We start from the raw sequence: 14831 nt of genomic DNA on the forward strand, positions 1-14831 counted from the left end.
AAAATGGTCTCAAATGCAACCAAAAATGGGCTTTTGGCGATTATCATTTCTACTTAGTTCGCCAGTGGTGAATGACATCATTGAAACTTAAAACTGATTATATTGTAACAGATGCAAAAGGCCATTTTATTATTTTGTAAGCGGATGTGCCATTAACATATGTGTCGGTACGGGCTCCCCCTTACATATCCCAGAAGTGAATAGGCTAGTTTATATCCTGCGCTGGGAGCGAGGGAGTCGTGGTGAAAATGACATCAGAGTTGGAGACGCGTGCCCTGGAAAATATTTCTAAGTACACGACGCTGCTGATGGGATGCCCGTGAATTTCAACAAGAGGCTGGTTACGCTTGTGCCGGAATAATGAACAAAGGGCTGAACATGACGCAACCAGTCATCAAAGCAAAAGGTTAAGCATGCAAAACATTTGCAATTCATCTGCCCATCCCATAAGTCCCCTATTATGAATATATCTGTGCCCCGTAAAATTCAGTTGTCCCTTCTGATTTGGCGCATCACACTAAGATTTGTTGTCACCGATCTCTTTGTGTTTGTGCATCTTTGCATACTGTTTCTCTTTTGCTTTAACTTATACTCCATGCAAAATGCCGGCCTATCTGTTAGTAAACACATATGAGCATTTGCCTGCCTCTGTTTCTGTATTTTAAGGTTCATGGTGTATTACAGTCGTTTTACTTATTTCCTGTAGGGGGCGATAGCTCCCTAGTTGGAATAAATTCTTTTGTAATTGCGGCATTTTAAGTACAGTAATCCCTTACTATATCGCGCTTCGACTTTCGCGGCTTCACTCTATCGCGGATTTTATATGTAAGCATATTTAAATATATATCGCGGATTTTTTGCTGGTTCGCGGACAATGGGTCTTTTAATTTCTGGTACATGCTTCCTCAGTTGGTTTGCCCAGTTGATTTCATACAAGGGACGCTATTAGCAGATGGCTGAGAAGCTACCCAATCAGAGCGTGTATTACGTATTAAATAAAACTCTTTAAATATATTGTGAGCATGGGGGCTGTTCGCACCCCTAGAGGATACGGCCGCTCCTCAAAAAACGCTGAAAGACTACCTTCACATTGCTCTTTTCCTTGCTGGGCTTACATGTGGCTGCTTTGTCAAGCGATATGTTTACTGCACGGTGCTTCACATACTTAAAAGATCAAACAGCACGTATTGATTTTTGATTGTTTGCTTTTCTCTCTCTCTCACTCTCTGCTCCTGATGGAGGGGGTGTGAGCAGAGGGGCTCTTCGCACCCCTAGATGATACGGACGCTCGTCTAAAAATGCTGAAAGACTACCTTCACATTGCTCCCTTCCTTGCAGCTGCTTTGTCCAGCGGTGCTTTGCATACTTAAAAGCCAAACAGCCCTATTGATTTTTGATTGTTTGCTTTTTTCTCTTTCTCTCTGACATTCTCTGCTCCTGACGCGCACTACTTTGAAGAGGAAGATATGTTTGCATTCTTGTGAGACAGAACTGTCATCTCTGTCTTGTCATGGAGCACAGTTTAAACTTTTGAAAAAGAGACAAATGTTTGTTTGCAGTGTTTGAATAAAGTTCCTGTCTCTCTACAACCTCCTGTGTTTCTGTGCAAATCTGTGACCCAAGCATGACAATATAAAAATAACCATATAAACATATGGTTTCTACTTCGCGGATTTTCACCTTTCGCGGGGAGTTCTGGAACGCAACCCCCGCGATCGAGGAGAGGATTACTGTAACCCGAAATTATATAGATATAATATTAAAAGGCAATATCTCTTCCATAGTGATATGGCGGTAAGAAATCACATAAGAGAAAATACATTAGCTTTCTTTAATGACGATTTACGCGGCATTACAGACGGAGGAAGCCAAATGACAATACTTTATCAAGGTGGGATCTCAATGTATACTGTCTGCCATTTTCCGTCGCTTCGCTGGAAGGGTTTCCAGGACGGATGATGTAATCTTCCATCAGTCCTTTGGCTTCAAAGTATTTGGCTGCTGTCCAAGTCTTTTATACTGTTTTCTCCACGTGCAGGCCCTTACTTAGGTTCCAAACAAGGCAAGGAGAGGATTCAGTTTCATCTCTAACATACAGAAATAGTACAATGCCCATTTTCGTAGTTGTACCTTTCTCTCTTCAAATGCTTGCCTAGCAGTTCTAAATGCTGAGATCCCCTGTGTGCTAACTTTGGCCTGGCCTGTACATGTGAGTGGATTTAAAAAATAATTTTTCTACAGAGCACAGTGACATTAAACTTATTATTCTGATTACAGGTGCTCTGTGATTGATGGTGGACAGTAAACTTTAAAATTAAAATGGTATCAAAAATGCTACTTTGTTAGTTGTTACTTCAGTCGTTTTGGCGTGCGCACAATATGTTCTATTACCAATAAATTCTTCAAAGGGATCTCATCAACAAACAAATATGGAAAATAAGATTTAGTAAACAATTCATCACTTGACACCCAAGAATTTTAAAGACAAATCATTAAAATAAATGTACCAATTCATTTTCACGCCATACATGGTGCCTTGCTCTTAAACATTTACTCAGGTAGTTTTTTTTCTGGGAAATGGGGAAACAATTTCAACAGGAAAGGCGTTGTTGTGGACCTCAGATTTAAAATTCCTCCGTCATATGAGTCATTAACACCGTGTGAATGAAACAGTTTAAGTTCTATGAAGAAAAAAAAAAATCCCTCGCCTGTTATGACCACCCATTTAAATTGGGGGAGGATCTCATATTTCAAAAGGGAAACCAATGTTATTGTTACTACTGTATACTTTTTTGAATTTATGTACTTTGAGATGTCTCTGGGTCAGACGACAGCAAAATGTTTATTTTTTTATTTCAAAAGTGGAAAAAAGTATTGCTACTACCTCAAATTCTGTTCGGTTATACCTTTTTTGTTGTTTTTTGTTCTACATTTTTGATGTGCCTGTGTGAGATGTGACCAAATGTAAAAGGGAAACAATGAATAAACATGACTTGCTTTTAAATACATTCATTTGTGTTGATTTAAAATTTGTCATTACCTGCTGCGTACCGCCTCCTGAAAATGCCTGGCCCAGCTACATTTCTTGGTTTGAAATTCTGGCCCCACTGAAACTGTAATTGAATAGCCCTGCTTTACAGTATGATGCCTAAGTTGATTTAGATCAGCAGTACTGAACCATACCCTACTCAGGAGCCACACTGACAAGAGCTGCACTCCAAACATATCCCTTTCCTCCCTGAAACCATTATGCATTTGAGAATAAAGATAATATGTTAGGGACGTTGAAAATGTTTCTGCACTTTTTTTAACTCTATTTATTAAGAATTTCAAAAACAAGTGACATCACTTTTCTACATTGACATCTTCCTTTGCGATTTAATTTTCCCAGTCACATGACACTCTCAGACACAACCAATCATACTACTCCTCCCATCTAACAAAAATATAAAAGTGCGGAAACTTTTTGAACATCCCTCGTATGTTTTTAAGCGATGAAACACATGATGTAATAACTGTAATTTATTATCACTGCATCTACAAATTTCAACATTACTGGCAGTGATTTCCAAGTGTTGATCACAAAGTCCATAACAGCCACAGACAGCACATTGCTGTTTTTCACAGCCCGTAACAGCATAACAGACAGCATTGCTGATCATCACGGCCCTTTCACTAGAAGTATGTGGAAGACGTTTTTCCTGAGCAATTCTGTTCTGTTTGAGTCTCACCAGCCTTTTGCGCTGTAGCTGTCCACCCTATTCGGAAAGTCGGTACTGAACTTTGGGTATTTAGCTTCGTGATGGCACTGCAAATTGGACCAGAAGCAAATTTTGCTTCAGCTGTGTACTTGCTGTTTTTATTTTGATGTATGAATTAGTTTACTTGCTGTTTTGGCTTCTATTCTTTATCGACTGAATGTGAGAAGATAACGGAAGGCAAACGCTGATCTGTGAAACACACACAATCTTTCAAATTGTTGCACTCTTGGTGAGCAGAGCGAGGTACACAAATTTGATCACAGTGCTGTTTCATTTATTTTGTTTCTCTGTAATATGTGTGTAAAATGTTAGAAATGTATGGTTACTGTATATTTTCTTTTGTTTTTAGTTTACTCGTTGCTCTTGACTGTGTTACTTTAATAAACAGATGTAAAGTTTTGGAAGTAATTAAAGATAAAGCAGCAGTCTGGGACTCTCTGCATCTTGATTTCAGCAATCAGTGGTTGCCAGAAATGCTAGTTTATCTGTGTCCACGCTAGTTGTCTTTGCGCAAGACCTGAGGCACATTGTGATTGTGTTTTTCAGGGGTGTAATAGATTGATGTGCGTGAATGAGAATGAAATGAATTCTTTAGACAATGCTTTTTTATTATTTTTTTAAGCTACTGGCCTTTGAAGAACCGCTTGTGGCCAGAGAGTCGTGGGTTGGGTGCCACTGTTTTAGATAATGGGAAGGACTATTTAGATGCCTAAACTAAGTGATATCAGAGTTATGATTGCTTTAACTCTTTAATTCACTGGCCGTGTGGATGTGTGAAGAGCTTACACTCATAATCCATGTGCTGCTTCAATGTAATGTGGCATATTTGATTTGTTTTATGGGAGATGAGAAAATATCACCAACTAAAATCAAACATTACACAAGCTAAACACTCCTGAAGGTACGCAGTAAAATCTACAGCTTCCATGTCATTACATTGTTGCTTGTTCCTAGACAGATATTAGCAACTGTATTGTACTGTATTTTTTCTTTTATAGATGTCTTCAATATTTCTATATACTTTTTTTTCACACTAGAGATGATTGTGGAACAGGCAATGTGGGTTAAGCAGGCCTAAATGTAGCCTACTACTTAAGTAATTGAAGGACAGGACCCAAGAGAGGACTGTTAGTATCATAAAACAAAAATGCAAAAAAAAAAAGCAGAAAGTTGTAGTACACAAGTTCACCTGAAATAGTAATCTACTATTATGGGCTGTAACTAAACTGAGCCACATCATTGCTCAGTGCCTGCATCCCATTAACCTCACTGAGTAGATGTTTAGTCATGGAGGGGTGATAATGCGGCCACATTGTTTATAACTAAGTGATAAAATCCTGTCATACGTAACTTTCTGCAAGTGCAATGCATTGTACTGTATATGATGGAGGATGATTAAATATTGTGTTCATTTATAAATAAGCAAAATTTTGTGAAGTTTGTTTTTTATTAAATGAGAGTAGATTATGTTGCTGCATTGTTCTGAAGTCTTTCAGAGTTTATTGCATTTAAATACAGCATGTTTTTGATGAAGTGCACTTATGAAGAAACTGTGGGAAACTAATGCCAGCTACAAGCAAAATGAAATAATTTTGTCCCATTTGTCATTCTCACAGGAGCACAGCATTGAGACCCCCTATGGTATGATCCATGTAACCATTCACGGCACCCCAAAAAGCCGACGCCCTGCCATTTTGACCTATCACGATGTTGGACTGAACCGTAAGTAAAGTCTACTACTAAGTAAAGTTTATTCTTCTGCTTCATTTGGTCTTTTGATTGTGGTGTGTCATCTTTCGTTGAGAGATCATGACAGCTGCAGTATCTCTGAGGTTACTCTACATTGCAGAAATTCAGCCGTCTTTGATTTTTCGTTTGCATTATAGTCTCAATTATGTGCCAGGTTGTCACTATAAGTGAATGTCTGCCATGCATGGATATTAATCCCAAACAAGTTTTTCAACTTTCTAAAATGCTATATTGGAATTTTACAGCTTCATCACACTCCCTAAGGAACAACATGTTTTCTAATTTTTTCGATAAATCAAGTAACCCAAAGCTGTTCTTCTCACTCAGGCTAACCTAATTATGTGTTCATTTGGTGGATTTATCTCACTTGATGTATTTCAGTAAAAAATGTTCTGTAGTGAAAAAAGAACTGTCATCTATAACTGTGTTTACTTACCCTTTATCAGCAAGCTTCAAGTTTTTCATGATTAGAAGCTAAGACAGAACTGATGGAAATGCATGGCTTTAATATCACTTTATTATAAATTAAAGGAATACTTTAACCAAAAAACATATTTTTATATGCTACTTACCACAGGTAGTTTATAGTGATCACAGATAAAAATTTTCAATCTTATGTTTTAATGCTGATCCCAGATAACAAAGTTTCTGATTTAGTAGATGTTGCCCAGCACTGGACAATGGTAAACAATAACAAAGCATCTGTGAAAAAATCTCATGTTACTCGTTACACATAATCCACATGTCAACTCATCCAGTCTTATCCTCACATCCTTATCCCAAACACACATATTTTTGCTAATATATTGTTAAATAAACCACCTCTGTAAAATGCTCTCGTAAACAAAAATGGAATGCATTCAAATGCATATGAGCAATCAAATGTTAGACCATCCTCCTGTCATTACATTCATATACGTGTTATACACGAGTGCACTTGATTTATTGATAACACGTGAAGTGCAGTATTAGCCAATAAATAAGCTGTTACTGCCTGGACTCCTGACCAATGGGGGTGGGAGGAGGTAGGGCGCAATTCAAATGCTCAAGTGTGTTATCGTTCACAAGAGAACTTTCTGAAGATGGTTTATTTAAAGATGTTTTAGAAAAACAACACGTAACTATCCATTAATGTAGTAGTCCTCTGTGATGCCAAGACAGGGCAGCAGACTGCAACTAAAATGGTCACAAATGCGATCAAAAATGGGCTTTGCCGGTTATCATTTCTCCGTAGTTCGCCAGTGGCGAATGAACTCATTGAAACTTTGAACTAATTATATTGTAACAGATGCAAAATGCCGGACAGGTAAAATTCTTCAAAATGTATTTTAAAAGGTTGTAGAAAGTCTTCTTTATCACTTTCATGTCTATTGTGACCTTCTGTCCTATCCACTCATTTCCACGGTTGGAGCAGAGCTGTAGAAATGTCTGCCCCCTGCCATCTTTGATTTTGCCTCAAATTGTAGTAGCTATTGACAGTTGTGCTTTCACAATCAAGGGGATATCAGAGAGGCCACTAAGGAATGGAAAGTTGTGGTTTCTGCAGCACATTGGGCTAGAATCTCTTACTCAGCTTAAAAATGTGCTGCCCCAAAATAACAATCAGATCTCAGACAGACTGAAAACTAAAAAGCAGGGAGTAGTACCAATACAGGCATTAAACTTAAGAATATCCAACTCAACGGTCCAAGTCTCACCAACTTTAGAGACAACCTTCAATTGCATGTTGAGAAAACAGTGGAGGTTACACTCACTGACCTAAAGAGCTGGTTTAAAAATATGAGGGGTAATACACAGCAAGGAAACTCACATGGGTCTGGGGTCACTTGATGCTTCTCAGTCTTCTATCATGATTCATGGCCAGATGATTTAACCACTTTTGGAAAAAATGAGATTGACACTTTAATGTACTGATAACAATAAGTCTTGTTGAAGAATGCATGAGATGTTATGTCGGTACAAATTGAATGGAGATTACTAGAAATTCTGATTAAAGGCCAATTCTTACAACAGCTTTATTGGACAGATTTCCACAATATTCTGTATCTTGTTAAGATCATGCAAGTTTTTCCTATTTCAGCAGCTCAGTGTGAACATGGCTTTTCAGAATAAAACCAAAAGTGCAAAACTCACTCAGTGTGTCAACCTTGGAGGATTTAGACAGAATCAGCACAGGAGGCTCATCACTTGAGTGGTTACCTGAGTCAAATGCTGGCTTACTTCAATCAAAACTAAACAAATTACATTGGAAGACCTTCTGACGCTGACATTCTGATGGGCTGTGACACAGACTCAGAGCCTGAGTAAAATGCACTGTTCTTAAGGACTGTACATAGTTTGAAAGTGACCCAAATCATCAAGACAAACATAAAGGCACAAGGGAAGGATGTATTGCGCAGGAGAAGGAACAGAATTAGGCACATATACACGGAGGTTAGAAAAGCAAGAGACTGAAAGATTAACATTTTACATATTTCATTACTTGGCACCTACATCAAAGCTATTGGCTCCTAATTTTTTTTCTTTTAGGAGTCACTGGCTCCTTCAAATGAATTTTTGTCTTCAGTGCTGCAAGATGAGACTGAAAATGTTTGTTGCTCGATGACCTGGGTCAACCCAAGGTTCATTTATTTTAAGGCAAAGTAGTTTTCACAGAGGTGGTGGTATTATACGTGGAGGTGGATGTGCTGGCAAGTTAAGTGGCTGAATCCTCAGTTTTCATGTGACATATACTATTCATTAGCAATTCTGTTCTTATATGTACCAAGTGACAGTGGCTGTCCACTCAGACACTGGCATTTTACGCCTTTCCCCATCTACAGGAACACAGCGGAGATGCACTATAATGTCACACTTGTTCTTATGTGTTCAGTTATGAAACACAGCATAGCACTCAACAAATGCAGGTGCTGATGTCTCGATGCGTAATATGGGAGTCTCCTGCACCAGCAAATGAAGGTCTACGCCATCGTGATTGCATATGTATGAGGTTCATTAACGTAGTCCATGTATGGTTGTTTTGGAGTAGCGTTCGAGGTGCATTTACATATGCACATTTACAATGTGATTGTAATTTATAAAGGGTAAATTGAGTAGAAATGTGCGTACGCCAGGTTTTATAAATCACATTTTTTTATGGCTTATGTATATTGTCATACTCTGCTCCATGCACAGTTTTATAAATGAGACCCCAGATGTAGAAAGCTGAAATCGAGAGATGCACACAGACTCAAGGCTGTCATGGCTGCCAAAGGTACATCTGCTAAATGAATGGGGTGAATACTTATGTGATCAGTTGTATTGTGTTTTATATTTGTAATTGATTTATACCTTGTTGCGGAGATCTGTTTTCCCTTTGATGATAAAGAGTCTCTTTTCTGTTGATCGGTGTCAAAAAGGCCAAATTAAATCCTTTGTAGTTCAATGTTGTATAACCCTTAAAATATGAAAACTTCCAAGGGGGTGACTATTGATGGGCACTGTATGTTATATGAATTAACTCCTGGGTACCCAAGGGAAAATCTAGCAAATTCTGCTAGAATTGAAACTTTCTGTACACCTAGCCAAGCACTGCCTGGGAAATCCTTCAGGTGAAGCTCTAAGACTATTCCTAGACACAGTCTGACCCTTAACAGGTCGAGCAGGTACAAAAGTGAGTACATTTGTGACAGGAAACAGTGATTTGTGTACTAGAACTATATAAAAATTCTCAAGGATTTGCATCGCTCCTTTCTCTGCCCAAAATCCAGTGCAAACGAGAGAAAGCCAAACCACATTCAAAGTGCACATTTTTCTATCCACCCACTATCACCATTTTGAGGTCAGAAGTTTATTTGAGTACTTTCATGAGAATGGCTGTTTGTTTCAGGCAGATAAAATATTACTTTGTTTACTTTTATTACAGCATTCATAAAGACTTAATTCTTTCCTCATTTTATGTATTACTCTCAACAGGAAACCATTACGATTTTGAACTATATTTTATAAATTACTAGGTAAAAAAATGAACCTAATTGCTCTTGTTTCCTATTTTATCTGCAGATAAGAACTGTTTTGAAACCCTGTTTAAGTTTGAAGAAATGTATGAAATTACCAAAAATTTTCTGGTATGCCACATTGATGCCCCAGGACAGGAAGAGGGGGCTGCAGCATTCCCATCTGGGTATGTTATTTTTTTATTATGCTTATTTTTAATATTAGTACATGTTGAAAAAGGAGGTATGGAAAGGAACAGATGATTCAACAAGGAAATTTGTCTCATGCTGTGACTTATATAGTATCAAGCTTATTGTATGTTTGACATTGCCAAAGCTTGAATTTTAATGGACAGCAGACTAACAATTTACAAAATTGTATAACATTGGATGTATGCCGACACTTAGTTCAGTCTTTTCAGACATGGAGCGTGTTTAATTTTTGTTTATTCATTTCATCAAATAAATAGATAAGAATACAAACCATGAAATAACCTCTCTCACTGTTATCTTAAAATTATTCATCAATTTGGGTCCCACAGAATACTTCTCTGTTGTAAGACAGATGAGTTTGAAAATTTTATATACAATACAATACAATACAATTTATTTTTGTAGAGCCCAAAATCACACAAGAACAGTGGCGGCTGCTAGCTTTTGAAACAGGGGAAGCTCATATTAGGCCTTCATCATAAAATTCATTATGTTATTTGTACGTAAATTCTGCCCTCCATTCCTTTTGCAGAAAATGGTCTGTGACCCTGTCGTACCAATTGGCCATCTTTTCCAGGGACTTAACCAGTTTCCTCTCAATGGCCAGGAGAGCAAGGTTGCTCAAACGATCGTGGCCCATCGTGTTGTGGGTGTATGACTTGACCCGTTTTAAACAGGAGAAGCTCCTCTCTACACCTGCTGATGTAGCGCCAATTGTTGCCACTAACGACAACAGCTTGTATAGCTGAGGCATTGCACTATGCAACTCCATGTCTTTAAAAAACACCAAGAAATCACACAGCTTACCCCTGCTCCCCTGTAAGTCATGATCTGAATATAGTACTTGAAGTTCAGATCTCAGTCTCCCTGAGTCAAAGAAATGGCCATAACTTTTCAGCACACTTTCAAATGCCTCCTCTGGAAACACTTGTCTTATTTAATCAAATTTCCCTGGATTGACTAACTCTAAGAAGCTCATGCTTTCCAAATTTGAAAAACGCTGAGAAATCTGCTCCATGAGATTGTCTAGGATGGCCATGTACAAATTTCTGTAGCGGTCCTGGGGATCCTGTAATTGTGACAGACGGCGCTTTCTAATAGGTTCATCTCAAGGGTCTGATGTGAGATTTGCTGCTTTTGCATAAACTGCTTGATAAGCCTCCTCTGACCTCTTCTCCTTGACAAAAGCAAGGAGAGACCCAATTCTTTTTTTGCAGTAAAGAACATCCATAGCCCTTTGCTGGACAATATCAAAGACAACATCTGTCTCAGAGAATATTTGTTCATATGTGTACAACATGAACACAAACTCAAAATCCTCCAGTTTCATTATGAAGCCTTTGGCAGCATCTAATGTGTCATCATCCATGCTCTCATCCTGGGTAATCTTGTCAAAAGTCTGCAGGAGGCCATCATAATTGTTTGCCACAGTGCTCACTCTCCGTGATGTGAAATTCCATCGAGTAGGAGCGTTTCTGGGCAATCCTGAAGACCCTGCAGACTCAAGAAAAGACATCCTTTTTGTGAACTTTGAAAAAAATGTGGTGAACCCAGAGAGAGATGCAAAAAATATTCTTGACTCAGGCAAGCATTTAGCACCCTGGGACAACACCAGGTTCAGTCTGTGTGCATAGCAATGCACAAACACTGCACTAGGGGCTATTACTTTAACTTTGGCCTGTAGGCCATTGAGAGATGAAGCAAAGACAGCAGCCCCATCGTAGGTTTGTGCCACAAGTATTTCTCTAAAACTGTAGCCCTGCATGTTCTCATTTAAAACTTCAAACACAGACTGAGCATCTTGACCCCCTGACACATCCAAAAATCCAATGAAGCACTCTTGAATTTTACCTGCACTATCCACATATCTAACAATGACAGACAGTTGGGCATGGCAAGATATGTCAGTTGCTTTATCCACTTGCCATGCAAGAAAAGGAGCAGTCTGAATTTCACCTTTTATATGATCAGAAACAATGGCTGCAAGAGCAGAGATCAAGTCATTTTGGATTGAGTGGGACATACCAGAAAACACAGCTGATGACTGAAATTGTGTGGCCAAGACAGAGTCATATTTAGCTAATGTTTCTGTAAATTCCCTGTAACTCCCCTTATTTGCTGATTCACTACTCTCATCATGCCCCCTGAATGCCAGCTCCTGACGGCCAAGCAAGGAAGTCACATCAATTAGACGGTTTAGGAAGGCCCTGTTTTTTTTTTTACTGTTTCATTATGTTTTGCCACATGAATGTGAAGACCTTCATTGATTGCATGTTCAACCCTGACCCGGCCCAGACAACTTAACCTTGCACATGAACTCACATGTTCTTTGCACTTTTCATGCCTTTTGTATGCCCTGTCAAAGTTACCCAGATCCCCAAAACCCACGTTTGACCAAACACATCCCATTCCCTGAGAAGGTTTCGTCAAGAGGCATGGGCAACAGTACATTTTCTTTGTCACAGCACTTCCAGTTAGCCAGTTCACCTTGTCATACCAGGAGAGCTGAAAAGACCTGTTATTTTTTCCTGATTTTTGCACCAGATCAATCTTGGGCATTGATCTGCCCTGCCGTTTAATTCTGAGTCTCTTCTCATAAGGAAGACTACTAAATGGTTTTGCCAAAAGCAGGTCAACAATATTAGCACCGTCTGCGTCTGCCATTAGGCACAGCTTGCTAGCTGGCTAGTTTCCCCTTCCACGAGCTAGTTTAATTATATGAACGAACTAACTGTACAATGCTGAAACAAGGAGCAAAGTCAAGAACGCTATAATATGTTTTTTTTTTTTATTATTTAAAGAATGATTTGTACAAACAAAAATGGTTTATATCACCAGCAAACAATACAGAGTGCAGCAGTTTGTCGTACGACTTCACCTGCAAATCCGCATGGGACTGAACTCGAATCTCTGTAGTGCTGATGTATACTTCAGACATTCTGTCAATCAAAAAAGGGGTTCCGCCTTTTAAACAGCTCCTCCAATCATCATGCAGCAGCCCACTGCTCCATTCACTCCTAGAGAAGCTGAGCTTCCCTGGAAGTAACGATTTTGGTGCATTTATCCAATTACCATCCAGCTTTTCTGCAGTGAAAAAAGCTCCTCTGTGCTTGCCCATAGAGCTCCAGTGAAGCTGGGCTTCAGGAGGGTTTAACGCGCTGTGCTGCACGGAAATGTATGACAAGAAAATTGCGTCAAACAATCTACAATAAATACCTGATTCTGAACGAGCTAGTCATGAAGTTGAACACGTTCTAGTGCACTTTTATTAAAACCAATATAAATACGACAGTGCATATATGAGCATTTATTTTCTGACATAGTAGAGGAAGCAGAGCTTCCCTTGTAGTCTTAGAGCAGTCACCACTGCACAAGAAGTGCTGTAATGTGCTTTAACAGGCCCTGCCTCTTGACAGCCCCCCAGCTTTGACTGTCTAAGAAGACAAGAAAAAACTCCCAAAAAAAACCTTTGTAGGGAAAAAATGGAAGAAACTTTGGGAAAGGCAGTTCAAAGAGAGAGGTTGGGTGTGCAGTGGATGTCAAAAGAAGGGGGTCAATACAATACAGTACAATACACAGAAAAGAACAAATCCTCAATACAGTATTAAAATAAAAATTTTACAAGTACGGACCAGAATTTAACAGTAGATGATATCACATAATATGATTTGGATTTGTTTAGATTCCTGGAGACCTCATCCATCAAGCTGCCTCCCCCATTTGGCCATTCCACAGCTGAAACAGCGCTGGGCCAGCCAATCCAATGAAAGGACCCCTCTACCCCATGATTCCTGCGATCCTCCATCAGGGATGACTTTACCTTACGCAGACAAAACAATTTGGCAGGTTGTCTGTGGCACCAAGTGCCACATTTGAGTACCGAGAAGGGAAACAGAATAGGTGAGGGTTAGTAACAAATTATAACTATCATGTTACTTATGTTTTAGTGCTAATGACTAACAACAGAGATGCAGTATGTACAGTTAATCTGCAGCTCTAGTCAGGGTGTGCTAAACTGAAGTAGTGAGTCCTCAGCCAGGATTTAAAAGCTGACACCGAAGGGGCATCTCTTATAGTAGCAGGCAGACCATTCCACAGTTTAGGGGCCCTGTAACTAAAAGCTCGACCTCCCACTGTTATTTTATTAATTCTTGGAATCATAAGCAGACCGGCATCTTGAGATCTTAATGTGCGCTCTGGTTTGTAAGTCATGATAAGTTCAGACAAGTAAGCTGGACCTCGGCCATTTAATGCTTTATATGTTAAAAGGAGGATTTTGAAATTTGCCCTAAACTTAACAGGGAGCCAGTGTAAAGATTTAAGAACTGGAGTTATGTGTTCGTATTTTCTTGTTCTTGTAATAATTCTTGCTGCAGCATTTTGGATTAACTGGAGGCTGTATAGAGAACAGTTTGAACATCCAGGGAACACCGCATTACAGTAGTCAATCCTACTAGAAATAAATGCATGAATTAAATTCTTGGGCGGCACGGTGGCGCAGTGGTAGTGCTGCTGCCTCCCAATAAGGAGACCTGGCTTCACTTCTCGGGTCCTCCCTGCGTGGAGTTTGCATGTTCTCCCCATGTCTGCGTGGGTTTCCTCCAGGTGCTCCGGTTTCTGTCCAAAGACATGTAGGTTAGGTGCATTGGCGATCCTAAATTGTCCCTAGGGTGTGCTTGGTGTTTGGGTGTGTGTGCCTTGCGGTGGGCTGGCGCCCTGCCCGGGGTTTGTTTCCTGCCTTGCGCCCTGATATAGCAGGTTGGATAATGGATGGATGGAATTTATTTCTCAGAATCCTGTTTATTTAGAAGCGTCTTAATTTCCCAACATTTTTAAGATAGAAGAAAAATGATTTGGACAACTTTGTAATATGCGCTTTAAATGACATGCTACAACTCCTAGATTGCGGGCTGATTCAGTAAAATTAATGATGATTCCAACTGAGATAAATGATGACAAAATATTGTTGTGATCAGCGTCATTCCTTCCAACAATTAACATCTCTGTTTTATCTGTTTTTAAAGACAAGTAGTTCTCATCCATCCACTCCTTTAATTCACTAACACAACTAATTAAAGACAACATCGGAGAAACTTACTCTCTCCCAGGTATAACTGGGTGTCATCTGCATACG

The 14831-nt window shown here is 39.3% G+C and overlaps 1 protein-coding gene across 1 annotated transcript in view; it reads left to right on the forward strand.

Moving 5' to 3' along the window:
• Nucleotides 1-14831, forward strand: part of ndrg2 (NDRG family member 2) — a 333932-nt gene that overhangs the window by 239637 nt on the left and 79464 nt on the right. Inside the window, exons 4-5 of the mRNA XM_028793565.2 lie at nt 5378-5483; nt 9552-9672. Coding sequence (XP_028649398.1) covers nt 5378-5483; nt 9552-9672 — 227 coding nt within the window. The remainder of the gene's footprint in view (nt 1-5377; nt 5484-9551; nt 9673-14831) is intronic.

The sequence above is a fragment of the Erpetoichthys calabaricus genome, chromosome 2, assembly GCF_900747795.2.
Source record: "Erpetoichthys calabaricus chromosome 2, fErpCal1.3, whole genome shotgun sequence".
Taxonomy (NCBI): domain Eukaryota; kingdom Metazoa; phylum Chordata; class Cladistia; order Polypteriformes; family Polypteridae; genus Erpetoichthys; species Erpetoichthys calabaricus.